This window comes from Nannobrachium achirus (assembly GCF_963921795.1).
Source record: "Nannobrachium achirus genome assembly, chromosome: 1".
NCBI classification, from domain to species: domain Eukaryota; kingdom Metazoa; phylum Chordata; class Actinopteri; order Myctophiformes; family Myctophidae; genus Nannobrachium; species Nannobrachium achirus.
The window spans coordinates 40,523,957-40,550,321 of NC_137810.1; the positions used below are offsets into that span (position 1 = coordinate 40,523,957).

Here is a 26,365-nt window from a genome sequence, read left to right on the forward strand (position 1 = left end):
GACTGGCGGAAGTGCGGAACTGTGGAACGTTGTGGATTCGTGGAAGGCACTCTGCCCCTTGCAGTGGGAAAGAAGGAGTCCCGCCAGTCCACCGCCAGTCCCGCATCTGATTGGCCTACCGAGCGTCCCATTCTGTCACGCCCAAGGAAGCGTCCTTCAGAATCCAGGAAGCTTGCCAGTCCTCTTTGACCAACGACCCCTGTCAGAGGAGGCGTCTATACCTTTATATGTCTATGCCTCTCACGACTTGGACGAGGGGTTGGATTTTAAGAGGCCATCTCCACAATGTTAAACCCCATTATCCAGGAGTTTAGCGGGAAGGTTTCTTCTTCACCGCCACCACCAGCGTCTAGAATCCAGAGGGGTTCTCCCTCTCTCCCTCATCATCATAGGCTCATCATAGCTGTTAGCTGTAGTGGCGTCTAACTGGCAAAATGTGTAATCTTTATCTCAATAGACCTTTGGCCTCTTATACTGTAGGTAGTATTTGACAATTTGGTATAGTTAAAGGGCAACCAGCTATAGTACTTGTCTGACTTTATTCCTTCCATCAATCCATCTTTCCATCTTTCTAGATAAACTTGTTTTTTGCCGCACTACTCCTTCCACAGTTGTGGTGGCACGCACTTGGACCATATGTCAAATCGACTGGCTTCATCGAGACACGTAAGGGTGCATTTTGCTAAGAGATACGTTATATATACTGTAGTTAATTTATATACCGGTAACTTTATTCGTGAATTAACTTTCTCCATTGACTTGAATGGAACAATGCAAAACTTTTACTTCCCAAATATGGAGATGACTGACATCATAGACCGACACTGACACAATATGTCCATATATGGGCATTCCCAGATATAAACTTAATATTGATGAGATCAGGGATCTCCATTCTCCATATATGGGCATTCATTTATTAGTGAATTAATTTTCCCGATTGACATTTCAAATGGTAAGACGGAATTCATTTGCAAGTGTGACTCGAATCACGGCAACCACACTTGCAATTTCCAATTGCATCTTCCTAGTTTGTTGATTACATTTGACACAGTAAGGGTCTTTTTCTTTCTTTTTCTAAGTATGAAAAGTCTTAAGTCCTTAAATTATCACTTAACTGCTGTCTGAAGACCCCCTCGGGAGAACCACAGGTTTATCTGAGGCAGCAGAGCAGAGGACTGGAAGGTGCACAGGTGTGTCAGTGAGTCAGAGACTCACTGTAAAGAACAGAGTGCCTGCTGACCAGTCTCTGGACACACTCTTACTCTGTCTGAATCAGAGAGACCGACAGGGAGTTCAGTTTTCTTGCTATTGTGACAGATGGTTCACCTCTTATACCAACCTCTCAGCCCAGACTCCAAGACTTGTCACTGTTTGCAAACAGACCCTCACATACTCTGCATGCTATTTCTATACAAACCCAACCATTCCACTCCACCACCCAGTAGAGTCAGAGCCTCTCCACACGGAACTGGTTCCCAGTAGTCAAGTCTGACTTGAAGACAAGGATAGTACTGATTAGCTCTCATGCGTAAACTTTCTGATACACTCAAACAGAAAGGTTTGCTTTGTTTGGGTCATGTAATGAGAACTCCCTTCTTGACCATAACCTGCTCTGCAGATAGTATATATAAAGTGCCAAAGCCTCTTAAAAGTCCTCCTGGAGGGAGGCAATCTCTTTTTGAACACCCTACTCGCAATTACAGGACGTTTTCTGTTCGCACAAACCCAGGCAAGTATCCCGGCCTATCGGTCCTTCTCCTTAATCTCCGACAACAGATAGATTACCTTTACCATCGTCTCGTTCTTGTCCTGACAGGTTTTAACCTCGTTCTTCATGTTTTCAATTTCCTTCTCTGCAGAGAGACGCAGCACCTCTTTGTCGTTAATCAGTTTCAGTTTCTCCTCTTCCTGTTTATACCGCTCCTCCCTCCTGTGTTCCTGCATGTCTGTGATCGTCTTTTGCATCTTCAGGACCTTGTTCTCTGTTGTCTTCATCTGGTTCTCCATGTTTTCTTTATCCTTCTCTAGAGAGCATACTTTTTGTGACAGCGAAGCCTTGTCACTATTAAGTTGACCTTTATCCCATTCTAGAGAGAGTACTTTTTGTGACAGCGTATCCTTTTCGCTATTTAGTTGATGAACTTTCCTCTCCCATTTGTCCCTCTCCTCCCTCTTCTTTTCTTCTGTGTCTTTAATCTTCTCTGTCATTGTCAGGATCTGTTTCTCCGCCTTTTCCACTTTTTCTGTGTTCGCTGTGAGTAATTGCTCCATTTCCAGGATCTTGGTCTCTCCGATCTTCACCTCGTTCCGCATGGCTTCTTTTTCCTGATTCTCAGAGCACAAGCTTCCTGTCAAAGATTCTATCTTTACAGTTAGGTCGCGTTTTTCAACAGTCCATTTGTTCACCAAAGCTTCCCTTTCTCCAATCAGTTCGAGTCTGTCCACCTTCAATTTGTTTGCCAAAGCTTCCTTCTCTTGAGTCAGCTGGAGTCTCTCCTCTTGTTTCGTCCTCTTCTCACTCTTCAGTTCCTCCTGAAGGGACGCGTTCTGTTCTCGAACGTGCTCCATCTGCCCTTGCAATGTGAGGAGATTGTTTTCTTTTGCCTTGATCGTGTCCTTCAAGTCATCAATCTTATTCACTGCAGAGAGACCCCTTTGTGACAAAGCATTTCTTTCCGTAATCAATTGGAGTTTCTCCTCCTCCCGTGTTTTCCTCTCCTCCTCCAAGTGTCTGATTGTCTCTTGCATTTTCAGAAGATTGCTCCCTGTTGTCACCATCTGGTTCTTCATGTCTTCATTGTTCTGCTCCATAGAGAGTACTGTCTGTGACAACGCCTCCTTTTCTCTAATAAGCAGACTAGTCTCCTCCTCCCACTTGTCCCTCTCCATCCTCGTCCTCTCCTCTGTGTCTCTGACCTTGGTCTCTGTTGCCTTCATCTTGTTCTTCACGTCTTCGGTCTCTTGCTCCGCAGAGAGAGACCGTTGGAACAGCGCCTCTCTTTCTCTAACCAGTTGGAGTCTCTCCTCCTCCCATCTGTCCGTCTCCTCCCTCCTCTCCTCATCCATGTATCTGATGTTCTCCTGCAGATCCAGGACTCTTTTGTCTTTGTTTTCTCTTAACATGACAATCATCGTTTCCAGTTTCAGGATCTTGAACTGATCAGCCTTCATCTGGTTCTTCAGGTTCTCCAATGTGTGGGACAAACCTTCCTTTTCTATGACCAGTTGGATGTTGTCCTCCTCGAATTTTGCCCCCACATCTTTCATTCCTTCAATCAATTTAACTGATTTCCTCTTCTCACTCTCCAATTCTCCCTCGAGGGAATCATTCTTTTCGATAAAGTAATCCATCTGCTCCTGCATCTTCAGAACGCTGGTGTCTGTTGACTTAATTACTTTGTTCAAGTTCTCATTCTGCTGTGACAAAGTGTTTTTTTCTGTAATCAGTTGGTGTCTCTCATCCTCCCATTTGTTAATCTCCTCCCTACTACTTTCCTTGAAGACTGCAAACGCTTGCTGGTTCTTTTTCTCCTCTGCTTCCACTTCCTGCAACAACTCTTCCATTCTCTGGATCTTGAGCTCTTGAGTTGTCCGGTCTTCCTCTAGGTCTTTAATCTTTTCCATCGCTTGGTAGTTCCTTTTTTTCTCCTTTGCTTCTACTTCTTTCAATGTTTTCTCCATATTCTGGATCTTGAGTTCTCGAGTGGCCATCTCTGACTCCAGGTCTTTGATCGTTTGTATGGCTTGGTTGTTCCTTTTTTTCTCCTTTGCCTCCATGTCTTGCAACGCCTTTTCCATTTTCAAGATTTTGAGCTCTCGAGTGGTCCTCTCCAGCTCCAGCTCTTTCATTCTCTCTTCTGTTGCTTGGTAGCTGTTCCTTTTCTCCTCTGCTTCCACTTCCTGAAACGACTTCTCCATTTTCAAGATATTGAGTTTTTGAGTCGTCCTCTCTTGCTCCAGGTCTTTGATCGCCCTTTCCATTTCCAAGATCTTGGTCTCGGCGGTCCCCAGTTCATTTTTCAAGTCTGCATTTGTCTTTAGCAGTATGACATACATACTATGATATTTAACCTGCTCCTTGGTAAAGATGTTCTTAATATACTCATAGTCCAACATTGTTGTTCAGCTCTTACTACAGGTACAAATAAAGTATAATGTTAGGTCTCTGTTAGCATCTGTGGCTTTGTCCATTGTGCATTTATTTATAAACCCAAACTCTCCCAAGTCTGTGTGTCACAGATGTTCACTGATTGGACAAAGTATTATGATGACATTGGGGTTGTCATAGTAGCAACCTTTTTTAATCTTGAGTTTCATCACAAAATGATGTGTAGATGTTAATTGACGGCCCGATAGCCTGATAATAGTTTGGTGTGTAGAGACCTTAAGGCGCACCCGCCCCTTTGTGGGGGTTTTGGGATCTCTATACTGTATGGGCTGAAGGTGGATCAAAAAAGGCAAAAACAGGAAGACATGCTGGTCATCAGCAGGGGAATTGCAGAACTGGCCAAGTGCCAGGGAAAGCAGCACACCAAGTTAATGAACTATACTCATTTTAAAAGGGTGGAGCGTGGGGATGATAGCCTACAGGCTGTGGACTGAGAGGATGTTGACTATGTCATCGTCCGTCATGACTGACCCACAGAATACTTCCTTCAACAATCAAAACAACTGCTGTACACATAATGAGTTTAACATGAATTAACGTTCATGATAAATTGGCCTGAAGTGAAGGCCCTGCAATAGAATAGACAGGCAGCAAGCAAGCAGAAGCTGCCTGAGCCCTCTACATATTGTGGATTTATTTTAATGGCAATACATCAACCAGTTGATAAACACTGGAGTTCATGCTGACCATATTTTGAAGCACTATTGAAACAACCAAATTGAAAATGGCACTCATGACATCCAGAGGCTTAGAATAATGTGATGAGTAATGCTTCTTCATTGCCATTAATCAGTTTTCCCATTTCTACTGCAAAACATGCACACAATCGTTATTTTAAATACATATACACATACACATACACACACATACATATACGCATACACATACTTTCACAATAGCAGTGTCTTGACCTGAAGGAAACAAATGTTATGTAATCACAATCTTTCATTTTGGCCTCAAATGACCAGGCGTGTGTGTGTGCGGACGGATGCATGCACATTGCACGAATGTGCTGACAAGAAGGAAATATTGTGTGTGTGTGTGTGTGTGTGTGTGTGTGTGTGTGTGTGTGTGTGTGTGTGTGTGTGTGTGTGTGTGTGTGTGTTTGCGTGTGCGAGTCTCTGGCTATTGCGCAATTATAACAATCCAGCTGTCTACCACCACACCTACAGTACTGTAGAAATTAATGTTTACAGTACGAGAATAATTGATTCAAGCTGTCGGCATCCATTGACTCGTTATTGCCATCAAGTGACAAATCTTTTCAACACAAAACCTTATATTTTCTTATATTTCTAAAATGTAATTTTCTCCAATCTATAGGTAGTGTATCTTAATACAATATAACGTATACAATTGGGGTGGTTTCATTTTGTCTCCCTGCTCATCTATTGAGACATTTAGATCAAACCCAATTTGACCGGATGGTCAAGATTCCATGCATCCCCTGAGCAAGCAGGCAGGCTCATTAGCTCAATGACAAAACAAATCAGGAACTTGCACAGGAAACCGGGTTCAAATCCAGGGTAGAAGAGGAAAGTTATAAAGTACTGCTTTAACACAAAATTACTAAATAAATAATTACAATTACAAGTGGCCTGCATGCATGTTGCTTGGTTTGTGATGGGAGAACTGGCCACTTGTGAAGTGGGCCCAGGGGTGAATGGGCCACTGTTGCTCATGAGTGAGTGAATAGAAATGATTTTTTTTAACATGTTTTAAAATGGGAAATTGGAAATGGGGCCCAGGGCCCTCCTCCTGGGCTATTACTGCTCATATTTCACTGCCTTTGCCACATAAGTAAATATATTTAAATGCTCTGTTTATATATACATTTCTATCAAGTTTACTGTACATATTGTGGAACAACTCAAAACTTGCATTTTCCCAGACCTGTCAAGAGCTAATCACATATAGGGCATGCATCACTTTGATTGATTGCTTGATTGATTGGTTGATTGATTGATTGAATTAACAACAACAAAAAAGAATGAAAAAAATGCCTTTTTTCCATTGGGGTCCTTTGTACTCAATTCATCGACAGGGTACTTGACGTTTTAGTTGATGATAGCAATTCATGAGTTAAATATATATATATTGTTATTTCATTGAACACTGTGACTGAACATCTAAATTGCTTATCTTTTTGTATTTTAGGCTTTTTACAAATATTGCACCAGCAAAAATTGCAAAATAGGCTAGGCTACAATTAAATTGCTGGCAATTACCAAGTCGGCAAGTCCAGTACCAATAAATCAAAAATAAATAAAGTACTTTGGGAAAACAGATCCTGCATTTAATAATTGTATAACACCCTCCAATTTATTTCTGTGACTGACTATCCTACAGTAGGATGGGCCTGTTCCTGTGCTTAGGCTACTTGCTTTGTTTCTGATAGAAATATACTTTTTGAGACATAAGGTACTGTAATAAGACGTAAAGAAGCTGTCATTCACTGCAGCCGTTTTTCTCCTACAGTATAGACTAGTGTTTTGTATTTCTTGATGACATGTATAACAAACTGTGTTAAATTGTGTATGCTGTGTTGATGAATTGAATAGGCCTACAGTCCCAGGGACTTTTAGCCCTAATGTCTGACTGTGTGTCTCATAAAGTGTTCAATCAATCTAAAAGCTATCATGTGTGGTGTTGCAGAATCATGTATGGAACAGCAGGTGGCAGCATAATGTGATGAATGATGATCCTCTGGGTTTTAATCTAGAAAGTTCCTATAATTAGTTTGTCATTCACGCAAATTTTGCCACTTTCACATAAACACGAGCCACATGGGAGGGATTGATACATACATATATATGTATATATATACTGTATATATATATATTTATATATATATACACACACACACACACGTATATATATATATATATATATATACACACACACACACACACACACACACACACACACACACACACACACACACACACACACATAAAGACTTGGAGTAGAACCGCTGCTCCTTCACTTGGAAAGGAGTCAGCTTAGGTGGTTCGGGCATCTAGTACGGATGCCTCCTGAGTGCCTTCCTAGGAAGATCCTCGATGCACGTCCCACTGGGAGGAGACCCCGTGGCAGATCAAAGACCAGAAGGATTATATCGCCACACTGGCCTGGGAACGCCTCGGTATACTCCCAGAAGGAGTGGAGGAAGTTGCTCAGCATAGGGAACTCTGGAAATCTCAGTTGGAAGTGTTAACCCGTGACCCGATTCCGGATAAGCGGTTGAAGATGGATGGATGGATGGATAATTAACACAGTCATGCTTTGTGCAATGCATTTTAAACTAGAAGCAGTGCTTTTCCGAGCACAGGTCTCCACCAGGCCGTGCGTCCTGGTGGTGCTACTGTATAATAGGCCAATGTAAAAAGGGTGGCATATGTCCTTCACCTTAGATCTTTCATGGCAATCGGACGCTGCATGCATGATTTGAAGCATTGTGTTCCAAAAATGTGTTTTGCTAAAGTCTACCTGCTGGTGGCGCTATAACAGCCCAATGTGAAAAAGGTAGCATTTGTTCCTTGACCTAGTGGGAATATGTGTGGCAAATTTCATGGTAATCGCAAGCTGCGTTGATGATTTGAGGCATTTTGTTCAAAAACGGAGCAATCCTGCAAACTTTGGAAGCTAATATTAGCCAATCAGGATGGAATATGAAATATCAGACGGATTGGACTTGATCACATGACTATAGAGATACTGTGTACCGATTTGCGTGATTTTTGGATAAAATCTCAAGGAATAATAGGAAAAATTGTGTTTTACATAAGTCGGAGCTATAAAAGGCTGATGTGAAAAATGCAGGGAAAGGGTTTTTCCTTGGCCTCTAGGGAGTGCACTTACAAAGTTTGAAACTGATCGGTGGAGTTATAGGTAAAACCACAAATCGGCCTGTTATAGCGCCACCATGAGGCTGATTTCAAAAATTTGAAGTGGCATTTCTTCCTCGACCTAGTGGGAACGTGTGTGCGCGATTTCATGATAATTGCACTTTGCTTTGGGATTTGAGGCATTTTGTTCAAAATGGCTCAATCCTACAAACTTTGGAAGCCAATCTTAGCCAATCAGGATGGAATATGCAAAATCGGACAGATCCGTGTCGATCACATGACTGTCGAGATACTGCCTACCGATTTGTAGGATTTTTGGACAAAATCTGTAAGAGTAGTGCACAGAAATGTGTTTTGCGAACATCGGCCACAGGTGGCGCTAGAAAAGGCCCATTTGAAAAATTTAGGGCAGAGGTTCTAGATTGGCATCCAGGGAATGTGTGTGCTCACTTTGTCAGCGACCGGGCCAACGGCGACTGGTGCACACAAACTGCGAGGACGCACGGACGGACGGACACACGGACGGACGGACGCACACACGGACGCACGGACACACGGACGGACGAAGGGGAAAACATACTCTCCCCCATGCCTTCGGCTGGTGGAGACAATAAAGCCTGCATGAGGTGAGGAGACGCATATGTATTGAAGTTTAATGGCTGTAAGTCTAACAGGGCATGAGTTAATACCTGTTCAAAGTTTGGATATTTAATTGTGTGCTATTGCGCCACCCTTTGGCCAATGTTTGAATGTTTGTGAATTGGTAGAGGGCCTTTTTGCAATATGATATTATAATTCAAATAGTGAGAGATCTATTGTCTGAGGTCAAAACACTAAAGTTGTTCGGCATGAGTTATATCTGTTCAAAGAGCGCCACCCTTTGGATAGTGGTTCTGGGCTTTGTGTCACTGACCCTTGACATATCCCTCTACCATAATATTGCCCAGTTTGTATGCTCTATTGTTGTTTGAATGTTATAAGTATATCAATATAAACTCAAGTCATACATGTTCTGTATATTTGGAAACTGTAAATAAATAATATATTTAAAAAAAGTATGGGGAACATGAATGGGAGATTTTTTTGTGGCACCAGCAAACCACGCCCACTGCCATGCCTAGTCTCCCCCCCCCCCCCACACACACACACACACCCCTCCTCCTCGGCTCCTCCACTGTTTTGAAATCTGACAGATACGAAACATATCATGTCGGCGTTACAGTGAGAGAGTCCATGGATCTCATTTCTTTAGTTTGGACCAGTCCATCCTCATCATCCTGACGCTAATTGGATATCTTCAGGGGGGGAAGCTGATAGCTGGCGACGTTGTTCGGTTCCCCCCGAAGGAAGGAAGGACACATCCATGGAGATCACAGCCGAGGCAGAAGCCGACGAACGCAGGTGAGAGTGACAACAGAGAGCCGGGGGATACTGAGAGAATCTCTTTGCTGAGAGGGCCTTCCTGGCTAGCGGCGGTACACCAGCGTCTGTGACCTATCGATTGTTGTGACTCGCAGTTCTCTCAGGCAAATTCGCTGTTGGAAAAAGGCAGCCAGTAGGGTATCACATCAATTCAAGACGATCTAGATGTAGTAGACAATGGTGTAAAGTAATAGATTTATAAGTACAATGTTGACGTATTTGTACTTTACTTGACTATTTCCAGTCCAGCACTTTTACTTTTACACCACTATATCTTGGTGTCGGATCCAAATATTGTACTTTGACTCCATTACTCCACCCCAAACAAGCCATTGCGCTTTGTTTGTCCTGTACTGGGTTAGTACAGGAATGCAGTATTATGCATGAATCAAGCGTGATGTGTGCCAACAGTGACCTCTAGAGTCACACAATTCGATAGCTCATTAATGTCCTGTGTGACAGTTGCAATGGGCTTGCCTTGAGCTGCTAAGCTATGGCTACAGCTGAAGTTAATAAGGTTGTCACTAGATCTGTTTAACAAGCGACTCTAACAAAACAAACACCCGGTAAATGTCCATGGACGAATGCTTTACCAGAGCATTCCATAAGAACATGTTCTTAAATAAATGACAAGACTAGCTAGGTAGTTAGCATAATAGTGGGGTTTCAGATAGCAAACCTGAGCTAAATAATTGACATAAACGTTAATGAAAGTAAACCGTCGTCATGTAGACATTGACAAATGTGTCACATTTGTTCCAACATGCACCTTTTAAAAAACACAGCTTGCAACTTATTGCAAAAACATGTATTTTCATGGGAGGCATAGGACAAGTAATAGCCAGCAACTTCTAAGTATACTTTCTCAGACATTTGTGAGAATTATTTTACGGTATGTTGTTGTACAGTATTGAAGGCCAAACGAGTTAGTTGTATTTACAAATATGGTGGCATAGCATATATATGAGCAAGCAATGGCAAAATCTGCTGATTTGTTGGCTATGTAAACAAACATTGAAACGTCATGATGATGACATTTGGATACTTTTGAGTGTGTAAATTAGAATCCCATGGTTTGTCATGCTGCTGCTACAAATAATGTGAAAGTCATACGGCGTGCACAGACTGCACACAGACAGACAAGCAATGACTCAACACATAGATAAGATTATCTTTCTATTATATGATTAGTAACTGATGAGATAATGGAAATAATTACACACACACACACACACACACACACACACACACACACACACACACACACACACACACACACACACACACAGAGAGAGAGAGAAAGTTGTAAAGTTAATCCTTAATCTCAAAGACATGGTGGAATGTTGCTCATTACCCTGAAAGTTCACACACACAAGACCAGTAGCTGAACTCGTGATGGTGCTGTTTATGTTTAAGATCCGTCTCCAGTAAAGGGTTATATTGTGATGGGTATAAACATATCGTCTCTGTCGGGTGGAAACCTCATACGTCCGAAACCTTTCAGGATTCACATTCAGAAGAAGCAGATCTACAAGCTCAAAAGTCAAAATGCACAGCGCTTCGAGCTTGTGGATCTGCTACTTTTGATGCTTTTGTGTGACACTGTCGTAGTATGATCAAGTATATACTGTAGGGTATTAATTTACAAAAGAAAACGTAAAAAGTTTGAATATGGACTTGGGAGGTTTCCGCTCGATATTAACGATGATATGAACTATATTAACATCGTTGTTAATCCTAGTTTAACTGCCTCAAGTTAAAAGTCTTGTGAGGTTTCTGGTGATAGGTGGAGTATGTCAATGTAAACTAACTCACTTCTGTTTTCTTTTCATCATAGCTGGGTTTACTTTGTCCCCCCAACAAATAGTTTTTTGGCCCTTGAAAGCATTCCACAATTGATATTAGGATGATATTCTCATTTGTCTATTTGATCTCCTGTTCATGTGATCTCCTGTTCACGTCTCTCAAATCATGTGCTGGCACAATCTGCCTGAGATTCACCTGCTATCATCCCCGACTGAATCACGCTTGTCACAGGTTGTCGGTGAGACAGACTATTTTATGGTCAGCAGGGGAACGTTCACCAAAAAATAGCAGATCTACAAGCTCACAATGCGTCGTGGCGCGTTTGGTGTAGAGTAAAAAAGAGCGTACCAAGTACAGTTGCAACTCGGGTAAACTTTTTTTTTTATCAAGTATGGAGGGTTAAAAGTGGTTATGGGAAGACTTCACCCATTCTCAACCCATTCTCAACCTATCTTTGTAAAATAAATTTGGTCCTCTGTTAGAGATGGACCGATTGCAAAATTCTTGGCCGATACGATCCACCGGTTTTATGAAGGTCTGACCTGCCAAAACCGATTTTTCCGATACCGATTTCTTTAGCTAAGAACTAGAAAATATGGTTGCTCCAATACCCTTTTTTTCAGTCCAAGTAGGCCTACCAGTAAGACTCCCTAATCGGGAGATAAGCGACCGTAGGTCACATGTACACACAAAGAGGGCTGTAACTGCCATTGGTTCCTAGTTGTGTGGGCAATGTGTAGACATACTGTGTACCGATGTGCGTGATTTTAGGGCAAAATCTGTAGGAGCAGTGTCCAAAAATGTGTTTTGCAAGAATCGGCCTCATGGTGGCGCTAGAAGAGGGCCATGTGAGAAATGAGGGGTGGGGTCTCCGCGTTGCCTTGGCGGACGAATAGGTACCGGCCCCGGCTCTCCCGGACGCTCCTAGCCCGAGTTACGGCATTTTATGTGAGCTGCAGTGGAGGGGGTCCTCCACTGGGGGCGCCACCACTTTGGCATCCGTTCTGGAGCACCAGGAGTCGGTGGTCCCCGGGAATTCCCCGTGAGCAGCCATGTTGGAGTGGTCATTTGGTCATTTTTGCACATTTGGTCTTTTTTTACATCTGGGGGTCCCCCAGGGACCTGGGGGTCCCTGGAGCTCCGGGGGTCCTTGGAGGTTGTAGTTTGGCAGCCAAGGAGCGTGTGTGCAAAATTTGGCATGGATCGGGGCAACGGTTGCGGAGATATGAGCAGGGCAATAGTGTGACGTGTGAGGTGTGACAGACAGACGGACAGACAGACAGACAGACTGACTGACTGACGGACTGACGGACTGACACTTTGTGCAGGGTTTGATAGTAAATGCGACCTACGGTCGCAATAAGACATACTTCAATTTGAGTACCAATAAGCTAGAAGAACACTAATGCCAAATCAATCACAATAGTACAATATCCAAAATCACAGACAATATCCAATAATAATATGACCGTCTGGACTAGGCAGGAGGAAAGCAGGTGACACATGCTTTTTTTCCCCCTTCTTTTTGGAGACAACATTGACACAGGATTATGGAATATATCCTTACATTGCAAAGGTAATCACAATCAGCACCATCTGTATTCTGTAGGCTGCCACTAAGTAGACTGGCTGCTACTTGCTAATGTTTACTTTAGTCACAGGAACAGAGCATCATGCTGTGCAGTCAGTGCCATAGACACAATTGGCATAAAACCGGTATTTATGTCAGTGACCTGCCGGTCACCGATTCGGCCGGTTTGATATCATACCTGCCGATTTTTGATATTGGCCGATTCCGATTTCCATCCCTATCCTCTGTCTGTTTCTCAACGGAGGACTGTGAATAGTTCAGAAGCCTACCAGCGATGTCATATTGAAGATGGGTTGAAATGGGTGAAGTCATCCTTTAAGTCATGAGATACTGTCTGACCAACAGCGCCTGTTTGCCCAAAATGCTCCGTCTGTCTGTCCTGAACAGAACAGAATGTCTAGTCCCTGTGGAAAGTGACAATGTTTATTTGTTAGTTTGTGGACACTCTGCTGTGATATGAGCTCAGTGGTCGCATACCTGCGAAACATGTGACCCGCTGTCTGTGTTGTTGAGCCTAATTACACGATGGAGGTCAGCATATCGTCTCTGTTGGGTGGAGACCTCTTATGTCCAAAACGGTTTCTTTTCAGGATTAGGGTTAGTAGCAGATCCACAAGCTCACTCGAGCTTGTCGATCTGCTTTTGTGTGATGCTTTAGTCTACTATGATCAAGTAGGGCGTTCATTTAAACACATCAAGTTTAATTATGGAGATAGGAGGTTTCTGCCTGACAGCAACGATCTGATGAAATATAAATTGGGCTTCATTATTGCAAAGGCAGTTTTTTGTATTCCGTGCCATACATTCTTTCTGGGGCAGTCCTTGGTGTCAATGAACAGTCAAAAACTTCCCGAGACTCTAGGAGTGCACCCTGTGGTAATGAAACCAAACCACTAAACAGGAATCAAGGGTTTTAGGGTTCCCACGGTTGTGAAATTCCTGGAAATATTTTGAAATTTTGAAAAATATTTCAAACCTTTTTTTCCTGCTGAATATACTGCTATAAATAAAGAAGTATTTATAGCTTTGGTGCACTTATTAACCATAGGAAGTATTAAGTTGGTATAGCACATGCATTCCATACATTTCATAGGGCTGTACCATAACATTGGACAAATAACATCATCAACTCGCAACAGGAGCGGGCCCTATTGAGGGAAAAAAACAAATCAAATTTTTATTGTTTCAATTATAATGTATTAAGGCATATTAGAATTATTAACCAGGGATCCTTTTAAATTGGAGCAGCATTTCCCACCAGTCAGTCTCCAAGGCATAAAAACTGTATCATCATGACACATTCCCCAGTATACAACGCTGACAAGACTATTAGACTAGTTTGGTTTTCTGTATCTGTCTTTGTCCTACGCAGTTTTAGTTGAGCATTGGGTTACGCATCATTGCTGACCAGGGGGAAAAACACAGGAAGTCCTGGATGCAAGCTTTGCACTTTGTGTTTCTCTGAGAGGAAAGTGACATCGACTCATGTCAGGTTGGGTATTGGATATTCCCAAAGCAGCTGCATTCCATCCAAGTGCTGCTGTGTCCAAAATATAGTTTTTGAACATTGTCGTCATCAGGTTTCTTTCCTTGTATTATACCTTTCTCTCTCGTTAGCCTATTTTCCTGATATCGTCTGTATCGGGTGGTAACCTCATATGTCCAAAACTGATACTTTTCAGGATTTAAATTCAAATGTAACAGATCTACAAGCTCAAAACGTGTCGCTTCCCGAAGCGTTTCCAGCCTGCAGATCTGCTACTTGTGATGCTTTTGTGTGACACAAAGCGACAAAAAAACTGCCTGACAGCGACCATATGATACCTACAGTACCTGCCCCTGTGACCCTGTCCCCCATAACATAGTAAACTAGGTCTCAGTCACTCTTCCATGACATCGTTGTGATGTCCAGTCATGGGGAATGATTGGTGGTTTGTGTCCCCTGGTCTAAGATGACACAGTGTTTCCAGGCAATGGGACAGTGTGTATGCGGGTACACAGTAGCTCTGAGTGTTAGCACTGCTAATGGTCAGCACTTTTACTCTGACTAAATGACCCCAGAACATGAGGACTGCTGCACTCTGTGGTCGGTGTATGCTTAGCTGTCACTGTTTTCCTGTCACAGAGTGCCATTTAGACCTGACTAACAGATACGTCTTTATACCTTTCAGTCTGGGACAGCATCTGTGTCTGTCTATTATCTTCTTGAATAAAAATGTTTTTAGAAAACTAGGTGGATTTCTTTTAAATCAGCCTCAGATCTCACCAATGTCAACAATATTTACTTAAAGCAGGTGCTGCTACCAGTAGGTGTAATAGGATGGTGGTGGGATCTCTTAGGATGTTTTGTTTTTGAATTAGAGCTGTCAAACTGAGTGCCATCTATTTTAATCAGCTTCTCAGTAGTCCTCACTACTGTAAGTAAGTACAGTAAGTAGGCTAGTCACTCAGATCAGATAACACAGGGATGCTGACTGAACCCTCGCTAAAAGAAAAACACCAGGACAAGGATCCACTCATCCTAGACTCTTTGCCCTCCTGGCCCCCAAAACGTAGTTTTAGTTTTTTATAAAGTTTTTGAGCGGTGGTTACACCGTCTCCTATACGTGGCCGTGTGTGTATGCGTCCGTCCGTCCGTCCGTGTGTGTGTGTCTGTATGTAGCCTGCAGGCCTGCAGTACCTTTTATGACCACACATGTTAAGGGAGGGGCGCTGTTGTTCAGGCCAGGCCAGACCAGGCACACACACACACACGCACGCACGCACACACACACACACACACACACACACACACACACACACACACACACACACACACACACACACACACACACACACACACACACACACACACACACACACACACACAGGGGGGGGGAGGGGGGGGTAAACCACCGCTCAGTTCACACGGGTGTGATTTTACTGAATAGGTGCTTGGTCTACTCTTCCCCAACACCTCCTCCATCCTTCCATCTGTCCTCCTCCTCCTCTCTCTCCCTCTGAAAGCAAAAACGTTGTTTTTAACAAAGCTCTTGCTTAGTCTTTTACCCTATGCCTTCATTTGTTTTTAATTTACTATTTACCCCAAGAAGGGTCTCTATTTTTCAAGGGTCTTATGTTGTTGCCGATGTTTTAAACCCTGCAGCACTTATTGTGATTGTGCCAAAATGTAAAGTGTGTGTAAATAAAATGTATTATTATTATTCATACCTGCTCCCTCTGTGTGTGGCTGTGCTCCCCAGGCGTGAACACTGGAAGCTGCTGTCCAGCCTGAAGACCACGGTGGAGGGTCTGGTGTCATCCAACAACCCCAACGTGTGGTCTCGCTACGGGGGGCTGCAGAGGCTGCACAAGGACATGAACAACATCCTCAGCCACGGACTCAAGAATGAGCAGGTCCCACACCCACACTTACTTTGTTTTTGTATCGTCCCTGTCGAGCAGAAACCTCTTGCCTCCATGTTTCAATGTGTTCTTTTCGTAAATGAATGCCCTACTGCCTACTTGATCGTACTACAGTACAGAGTCACACAAAAGTATGTTGTGTGTTGCAATTTTATTTATTTATTTGAATATTGAAAAGTAACAGTTTAGGACATAATGAGGTTTCCACCCGACAGAAACGATTTGTTTATTTGTCTATGATGACGTTAGTTCTCAAACTTTTTCATGTCATCGACCCCCAAATTGATTAAAGAAAAACTTCTTTTTTTATAACAAGGATTCATATTTTAGATTGTAATTAGAGAAAAGAAAAGTAGTTGGGCATGCATTTTAGACACAATAAGCCCATTCCCAAGACGCACTGCAATCTTTCATGGGCAGATGTGACTTATGGTGCCTAGAAATTGCCAGCTTATTTTGTCTAAAAAGACATATTTAGCCAATTGTATGCATGCCCCCAGCCACTGAAATCAAAATGGCTAAAATCGCAAAAATGATAGAAAGCAGTAAATGACAACATTTTAAATCTCATCTTTTCTTTTCACTAATTACAAAAATATGAACCCTTGTTGTAAAAAACTAAGTTGCCATTTAATGTATCTGGCCACAGACCCTCATCTGAAAATACTTTGTGCCAGGGAGGGACCCCCCCTCCCATACAAGATTTGTGTTGTTGAAATGTTAAAAAAAATAAAAAAAACATAAAAAATGTATTTACAAGATGATTATTAGCTTGCTGATACCATGGTCAAACCAGACACGACCAAAACTTGTCGATAACTCCTGGTGATGGTACTATAGATTTCAATGTATCCACTATCCTCATAACCGATCAGTTTGATCTGTTATCAGGCTAGGAGATAATTAAATAAGGAAGGATGCCTGATGTTATCAGCCTCCCGATATTATCGGCCGAGATTAGCATAAAAATGTAATATTGGACGATATTGGTTTAAAAGTGTGGTGTGTGTGTGTGTGTGTGTGTGTGTGTGTGTGTGTGTGTGTGTGTGTGTGTGTGTGTGTGTGTGTGTGTGTGTGTGTGTGTGTGTGTGTGTGTGTGTGTGTGTGTGTGTGTGTGTGTGTGTGTGTGTGTGTGTAATGAAATGAAATGAGCTTACTATAATCACACAGTAATCCTAGACTTTCAGGTTAGAGCACTGCAGACTCAGTCAGAGGGCATGCGTGTATCCGTGCGTGTGTTTGTGTGTGTTTCCGACTGTCCGTGTCCGTGTCCGAACATATCGAACATCCCTATAAAAAAGCAGAGTTGAAGGGCCATCAATCACACTGGACTGATTTATTGCGGTTGCAAAATCGAGTTAAAGTTCCTGCTTGTTGCCACACAGCTACTAGGGTGGTGGTGGTGGAATTAGAATGAAAAAGAAAAGTTGATCTGGGAAGGAAAGTAATTGTGAAACTTTACAACACACTGACAACAGTGGGTACTACACATGGTACACATCAACACACTAATAGGTAGGCTGTACAGTACAAAGTGCAACAGTATTGTGCACATCCTGAATGTAGTGGCAGTATGTACTTGATGAATAGGTTTCGAGAACCACTTTTATTGTACTTGTGTAGAAGACATCAGTGGTGTAATCTAACTAGGAAGATTAGTTAAGTACTGTACTTAAATACAGTTGTGAGGTATTTGTTCTTTACTTGAATTTTTCCAATTTCCAATACTTTAACTTCTACCCCACTACATCTCGGATCCAAATATTGTACCTTTACTCCACTACATTTATTTGAGAACTTTAGTTATTAGTTAGTTTGTAGATTTTGATCATTATCACAAAACGTACACATTAACCACTTCAATGCTATATACATTTTGGCCTTTTAAAAATAGACGATCTGCAAGCTCACAATACGCAATGTGTGACGCATTGTGAAGCGTGTAGATCTGTTATTTTCAAAAGATTTTTATACATTTGAAAACTTGAAATAGGACATTCTGCATTATGCGTCCTTTTACTTTTGCTACCTAGTAAATTTTGATGCCAAATACATTTGTACTTTTACAAAAACAAATTGAATTCCATACTTTTACTTGTGTTTCTACTTTGCAGTATCGATACTTTTCCTTAAAGTTCCGCTGACACACCCCGAAATTATCATAGTATTATACAGTAGGTCACGTGGTCTATCTGATAACAGTCTGATTCCAGTCTGATTTTTTTTTTCACTGACTTTTGGACACTTTTTGAGCGGTGGTCACACCGTCTCCATAGCGTGGCCGTGTGTGTAGGTATGTATGTATGTTTGTTTGTATGTATGTATGTATGTATGTATGTATGTGGGTGGGTGGGTCTGTATGTAGCCTCAAGCCTGTGGTGTAGTACCTTTTCTGACCACACATGTTAAGGGAGGGGCGCTGTTGTTCAGGCCAGGCCAGAACAGGCAAGGCACACTCACACTCACACACACGCACGCACGCACGCACGCACGCATGCACACACACACACACACACACACACACACACACACACACACACACACACACACACACACACACACACACACACACACGCGCGCGCGCACAGACTCCACCGCTCAGTTCACACGGGTGTGATTTTTTTTGTCTCTGCACTTTTCTTTTATTTAGGCTAAGCATTATTATTATCGTCTTGGTGCAGACACTTATGTATACTTTATATATGTGTATATCTTTTGGCACTGCGTTGATAAGTAGTTCCTAATGTTTGAATGAATGGACCATTATAAGTTCTTTGATATGAGTTTGCAATATGCTTAGAAAAGTCCCTTAAAATTGCAATCCATTATAGAAACGTTAAGTACTACTATTTCTTGTTGTGTTGTGTATTTTATTTTAAACTGTTCTCGACACTTTATATATATTTTTTAACTTAATTGCTCTGTATGGTTGATTCTCCTGTATTGTTGAGTCTTCTTTCTTGTTTGTTTGTGTCGCTCGGCTGTACACAACAGTCCTTTTTCTTTTTTCTTACTGTCCTGTAACCTTAACTACTGTGCCTCCTCTGGGTGACTGAATTTCCCCCTTGTGATAATCAAGGTATCTATCTATCCAATGATCCCATCACCCGCCCCAGTTCCTGGAAACAGTTCCAAATGTGATAGAACCGATTTCCATGTTAACCCTAGTAATGATGACAAGAGGCATTTGTTTAAAAAAATCTCTTCAGGTATTGTATCTAGGCTATCAGTTCACCTATGATAAAGGAACCGGATGGTGAATAATGGGAACTTAACACAAAGCACTGTATAATAGTCTGTTGTTGTGTCTATTGTAGTTGTCTTCTCTATTGTCCGCATGTGTATTTGACCTCTTTAATCGTGTCACTCTAGATTTTAACCACTTTAACCATTATTTCATGCTTTAACTCTGAAGAAATAGCTGATATACAAGCTCAAAGCCCAGCCTCGCAAGCTTGTAGATCTGCTATTTTTCAAATCTCTGTGTTTACAGGTGTACTACAAAACACACAGTCAGAGACTATAAGAGTATACTGTGTTTTTACAGGTGTACTACAGACACAGAGACTACTGGGCGTTTGTGTGGTGTGTCCGGACCTTCGGCCCTCACCTGGCGGCCATCGTGGAACCGGTACGGAAGTGACAATTCAACTCAAACTTTATTCCTCCACAGGCACGTGCACACATAGACGTCAAAGGGGGCTTGAGCCCCTGCCCTTTATCCCTCTGTAAAAAGTGCCCTCTCCTGACCACAAATGCAGTTTTTACTATGGTGAAAGAAATGCAAATGCCCTCTTTCCATGCCCATACCTGAAGGCAGCATTCAAGAGAATTGCCTTATTAGTCCGATAAAATTAAGGCAGAGGTTGGACAAAATTGTATTATTGTCTCCACCAGCCGAAGGCAGGGGGAGAGTATGTTTTCGCCCCTGTCCGTCCGTCCGTCCGTGCATCCGTCCGTGCGTCCGTCCGTCCTCCGAGTTTGTGTACAGCTAATCCCCGGTGCCGTTGGCCCGATCGCTGCCAAACTGAGCACACACACTCCCTGGATGCCAATTCAGAACCTCTGCCCCACATTTTTCAAATGGCCCTGTTCTAGCGCCACCATGAGGCCGATGTTTGCAAAACACATTTCTGTACACTGCTCCTACAGATTTTGTCCAAAAATCCTACAAATTGGTAGACAGTATCTCTACAGTCATGTGATCATCATGGATACGTCCATGATTTTCCATATTCCATCCTGATTGGCTACAATTGGCTTCCAAAGTTTGCAGGATTGCTCCGTTTTGAACAAAATGCCTCAAATCATGAACACAGCGTGCAACCTTGGTGAAATTGGGCGGGCACGTTCCCACTAGGTAGAGGAAGAAATGCCACTTCAAATTTTTTGCACAAAAAACATTCATTGGCCCCAGAAAACGCCAACAAAAGATGATTTTTTTGATGACTCATCACTTTTCATCACTAAACCATCATTTTCTGGGGCCATTTTTAGCCTAAGGAATGTTTTTTGTGCAAAACAAATGCTTGCAATGGATTCAGCATCATGACAAACCCCTAGTTAGACCCCTCACATCCTACTTAAAGCTGATTTTCTTTCTGGGTATTTTCCTCCTGTATAGAAAGTCGATGGGAGCCCAACTTGATTTGGCCACTGTGGGTATTTACAGTGAGCAGATCATGGTAGATTTTTTATCCTGGCTAGTAGACCTAATTTCCTAACAGAATCAGTTGAAAAACTAAATAATACAATTTTGTCCAACCTGAGTGTATTTTTTCCCTAGATTTACTAGACTATATCCAAACTCTCCTGAACTGGAATGCAGCATCTTATGTTGAAAGAATTGCCCTTTCTGTGTAGAAATCCATGCCGTTACGCCACATCTCCAGTATTGACTTGATAATGCTTAGTTCAGTGTGTATCAAGCACTGCGACGCGTTGTGAGCTTGGAGGTCTGCTATTTTCGATATTTTCACCAAAAGGCCCTTTTAGAAATGTCAGCCTCTGCCTCTCTAGCATTCTCTGCATGTCCCTGTTCCTCTATAGTGACACACAGGAAGTCCATGGAGTATAAACAAATATTAGACAAAAACACGTGAAATAAATGATGCAAAAAAACCCCCCATAAAATCACATTTGGAGGCCGACTCTCCAGAGGCGGCTTCAGGACAATTAGTTCTATGCCAATCAGACTATCCGTTCCTCCTGCCATGACCTCCTTCTCACAGTAGCACCACAATCAGGGTTCCCACGGTCATGAAATTCCTGGAAATATTTTGAAATTAGAAAAATATTTTTCCAGTACTGGAAAAGTTTTGGAATTGATCAAGGGTTATTGATTTTGTTAATACCTCTGAAATGACAAATTAAACATTGGCGAAATTGTCAAATATTAGAGGCAGAAATTGTGAAAATAGCAGATCTACATGCTCACAACGCCTCGCAACGCGAGGCGTTGTGAGCATGGCTCATTTTCACAATAAAACCGTGTTATACAAAATTCCTCAACTCTCTTCAAATATGATTATTTCGGGGGTCACGGCCTGAAAAGGTTGAGAACCACTGGCATACACTACCTGTCTTTGGGCATTGCGCATAGGAATAAGCCACTCGTTATTGAGCTGAATTATTGTTATATACCGGTAGTCCTGGAAATCGGGTTAAATATTCTGGAAACGTTTTGGAAAAGTTTTGGAAATTAATTGGTAAAGATGTGTGGGAACCCTGCACAATCCTCTGAGGCCTTCATCTCCTTCACCTATGCTGCTGTTGTGAGGGTCAATGACCTTTGATCCTTGGAATCCACTCTTCCTCTGCGGAATGTTCGGCTTGATTTATACTTGTTGTGCACCAGGCAGTGTCAACAACAACAGGTCGTGAGCTTGTAGATCGGCTCACGTCACATTTGTGATGCGTTGTGAGCTTGCATGTCTGCTGTTTACAGCATGCAACACCAGCATGCGACTATGTATAAATCAGGCTGGATGGGATTGTGCAACAATGTCAGGGTCTTCACATAAGTGTTGATGTCGTGTCGACTGCCTTTTTTCACTGATGAAAACTAAATAAAAACTAAGCTATGATGACTCAAACTAAGACTAAATATATTAACAATATCGTCAATAATAAAAACTTGACTAAAATGTTAGGGAGTGACTAGTGGAGATAGATCCACTAGGACTAAAAGACAAGTTGTGAGCTTGTAGATCGGCTATTTTCAGCACACAAATAAATCACACCGGTGTGAAGTGAGTGGTGCTCACCGTAGAAACACTATTGGTTCGAGTAGCACGCTAAGTACAGGATGATGATGTAGACCCACATGGGTAAAATATCAGTATTTGATACTATGGGAAAACCCTTAGAGAGCGTCAAAGGTGAGGGTGTCAAATATCAGTGTTTGATACCATTGGAAAACCCTTGGAAAACCTACATCATCAGTATTTGATACCCTCATGTTGTTCCTGTCGCACAAAGATTTGGATGTAGTAACTCAAGGACCCCCTAGAGGTCCCGGACCCCCTTTTGAAGACCCCTGCTCTGGGCAATATCCATTTTAACTTCCAAGTAAATCTCCCTGACGTTGACTTCATTGGTTTAATTCTCTGTAAACTGACTAGTCTGGTAGGAGGCTATAGGGCCCACGCACCCGAAAGATATATTTTTCTAACCTACCTTTTTAGAATCCTTAAGGTGTCTAGTAAATGAATTTTGATGTTCCCAGAGCCAATTCGTGTCCGATATATGTTTTTTTTAACCATATGTTGTGTCCTTCCTGGATTTTCGCTGTGAAAAATACAAACTTTAAATCAACATAGCTTGTGAACTATACATCCGACAGAAACCATTCACCCCATTTTATGTACGTTTTTGCGAGATGAATTGATTGATATGAAGATTTGCCATGGTTCCATCATGTTTAGTGCATTAAAACCCACATAAACAGAAAAAAAGTTAAAATTCGCCTAAAATGGATCACAACAACTCCTCCCCCATGCACCCTATTGATATATTTTTTCAAACATTTGCATTTTTACAATCTTCAAGATGTGTAGTAAACAAATGTTGATGTTCCCCACTTGAAATATTGACACATGTATGTTTATTCTGGCATAGTGTTTGCTATAGTGAATTTTCGAAAATGCAAAAAAGAGAATGTAAAATCTACATAAGGTCTTATCTATACATTATTCTGAGACAAATATCCAATTTGTCTGTTTCATTTTGGCATGAGGCATTGAGGGAGATGGCTGGTGACATAATATGTATATTTATGGATCATCAATACTCAAATAAATGCTAAAATACAGGCAATTCAATAGGCAGAATGGTGCCAGAGGACATTTACCAATACAAATGAAGTTTATTTTATTTATTTATTTTCAAATTGTTAATATGAATGCTTTAGGTGGTTTAGAGCCAGGGTTTAATTTTGCCTACAGTAACCCTAACCCTAACTCAAATATACATGATGTCTTAATTAAATGATATGCATAGACAAATTACCCTATTTGGTTATATTTTGGCATGACATGTCATGCCAAAATACCATTTCATGCCAAGATTTGATTCTAGACATTCCAATGGAACCAACCTTGTCATGCCACCTTGTCGGGCAGGGGGGTAAATGCCTAATGATTCAAAGATGGACAACATTTTGGCAAGGGATTAGATTAGATTAGATATCTTTATTATCCACAAGGGAAATTTGTTTTGCTCGGGTCAGTGCATATCAAGACAATACATAAATATACAATATAATAAAACACCCAGCAAAGTACTTCAGTTCTATAAAAAGTATAAAATAATTCTAAATATTAAAAGGTATTTAAAAGAAAGCAAAGTCCTCCATCCACACTGTGGAACACTGGAAACTGGCACTGGCCTTTGCCCTCTTGAGTGTAGAGGCGTCATATCTCCTACCCGAGGGCAGGATCTTGAATCAGGTGTTGAGATTATGAGTTGGGTCTCTCGCGGTCTTTGCTGCTTTTTTCACTGTCCTCTGGTCATAGAGATGCTGAAGGGCAGAGCACTGCATCCCACAGAGCTTAGACCCCACTGAGGTTGGCCTCTGAGAGACCCCCGTACCAGGCCAGGAAGGAGAAGGTAAGGAGGCTCTCTATATGGCAGATGTAAAAGCTGCGAAGGATGGGGGGGAGGGGGCAACATCCATATATCTCAGCCTCCGTAGGAGGTAGGTCCGCTGCTGACACTTTGCAAAGATGGCCTGTGTGCTGTCATTAAAAGTCAACCCACTGTCAATAGTGGTCCCAAGATATTTGTAGCTGCTGACCCTCTCCACCAGCTCTCCACCCAGTGTCAGCTGAGGAACAGGGTCGAGGTCATCATCCTTCCTCCGGGGGCTTATGAGAAGCTCTTTAGTCTTCTTCACATTCAGCTGGAGGTAGTGCTCCTCACACCACTGGTGGAGCTTCTCTGCTTCCTCTTCAAAGTGAGCAGGGCAGTTTGAGGTGTCCACCAGAGCAGTATCGTCCTCAAACGTCACAGCCATGCTCGCACTGTCTGAGCCCCTCAGGTTGTTGGTATAGAGGGAGAACAGGACTGGGGAAATCACTGTCCCCTGGGGGGCACCAGTAGATGTAATCAGGACAGAAGACGAGGAGTTGTTGACCTTAACAAACTGCTCCCTTTTAAGGAGGAAGTCCATTATCCAGAGGATCATGTGAGGATCCACCTGGAGATAAACGGCCATCACAAATTTTCAAATGGACCCTTGAGCTTTCACCTTGATTTATGTGAATGTAAATGCGTGAAAGGCTCCCCCTGTACAGACATGCCACATTTAGGATATTCTCATGCAGTGTTGGGTAAGAACCATGTAGCTTTTTAACTGTCTGTATAGGGGCAGCATAGCTGAATGGTTAGGGAGCCCGCCTGGGGAACCAGAGCCCCTGGTTGACCCAGGTTCGATTCCAGGCAAGGGTTCCAATGTCCATGTGTGTGGAGGAAAATAGGTATCTATCTATCTATCTGCATCTCAACTCAACACAATTAAAAGCACATTTCTAAAGCACGTTAACATGACCAGGTCATCCAAAGTGCTGTACTGTACAGATGCATTACAGTGTTCTATAGATGTAGTACAGTGGTCTGAAGATGCACTAGAGAGGTCAACAGAACACAACAGTGGCCCACAAATGCACTAGAATGGTCTACAGATCACAACAGTGGTCTACAGATGTACTACAGTGGTCTATATATGTCGTACAGTGGCCTACATATACACTATAGTGTCTGCAGATGCTCTACAGATGTACTAGAATGGTCTACAGGTGGACAACAGTGGTCTACAGTGGTCAACAGATGCACTACTGTGGTCTATGCAGGACAGCCCAGGCTCTGCAACAGCTTGCCCCTACACATCAAGAGCTGCCCAGTCGACTGATATTTCATGACTTTATTAAAGACTTGCCTGGTCTTTAGCTGAGACTGGCAGTCCATGATTTTCCTTTACTGATGCTAATGTTTAGCTTTTGTTTATTTTGGTATTCATTGGTATTTTATTGTAAATGTCTTTATATATTGCATTGTTATGTCGTTTTCTATTTTAACTGTACAACACTTTGGGTGACCTGGTCATGTTAAATGTGCTTTAGAAATGTGCTTTTACCGGTAATTGTGTTGAGTCGAGATGCAGTGAGTCTAGATAGACAGAGACAGACAGACAGAGGAACCCTTGCCTGGAATCAAACCTGGGTCAACCAGGGGCTTTGGTTCTCCAGGTGGGCTCCCTAACCATTCAGCTATGCCGCCCCTATAAAGACAGTAATAAAAACTAAATGGTTCTTGAGATTGTCCTAAATTTGGCATGTCTGTACAGGGGAGGCTTTCACGCATTTGAATCATTAGGCATTTACCCCCCTGCCCGACAAGGTAGCATGACAAGGTTGGTTCCATTGGAAACTTGAGGTTGTCTAGAATCAAATCTTGGCATGAAATGGTATTTTGGCATGACATGTCATGCCAAAATAAAACAAAATAGGATAATTTGTCTATGCATGTAATTTAATGAAGACGTCATGTATATTTGAAATTGTTTGCAGATATCCAAAACTGTAGGCAAAATTAAAACCTGGCACTATGTTTTGAATTTGGATG

At 42.2% G+C, this 26,365-nt stretch overlaps 1 protein-coding gene across 2 annotated transcripts in view; it reads left to right on the forward strand.

Moving 5' to 3' along the window:
• The first annotated feature begins 9,212 nt into the window (after positions 1–9,212).
• rubcn (rubicon autophagy regulator) overlaps positions 9,213–26,365 on the forward strand; it is a 54,697-nt gene continuing 37,544 nt past the window's right edge. For both annotated transcript variants that reach the window (XM_080736600.1, XM_080736601.1), the window contains exons 1-3: positions 9,213–9,420; positions 16,081–16,234; positions 19,791–19,874. In XM_080736600.1, coding sequence (XP_080592726.1) covers positions 9,383–9,420; positions 16,081–16,234; positions 19,791–19,874 — 276 coding nt within the window. In that variant the 5' untranslated portion in view covers positions 9,213–9,382. The remainder of the gene's footprint in view (positions 9,421–16,080; positions 16,235–19,790; positions 19,875–26,365) is intronic.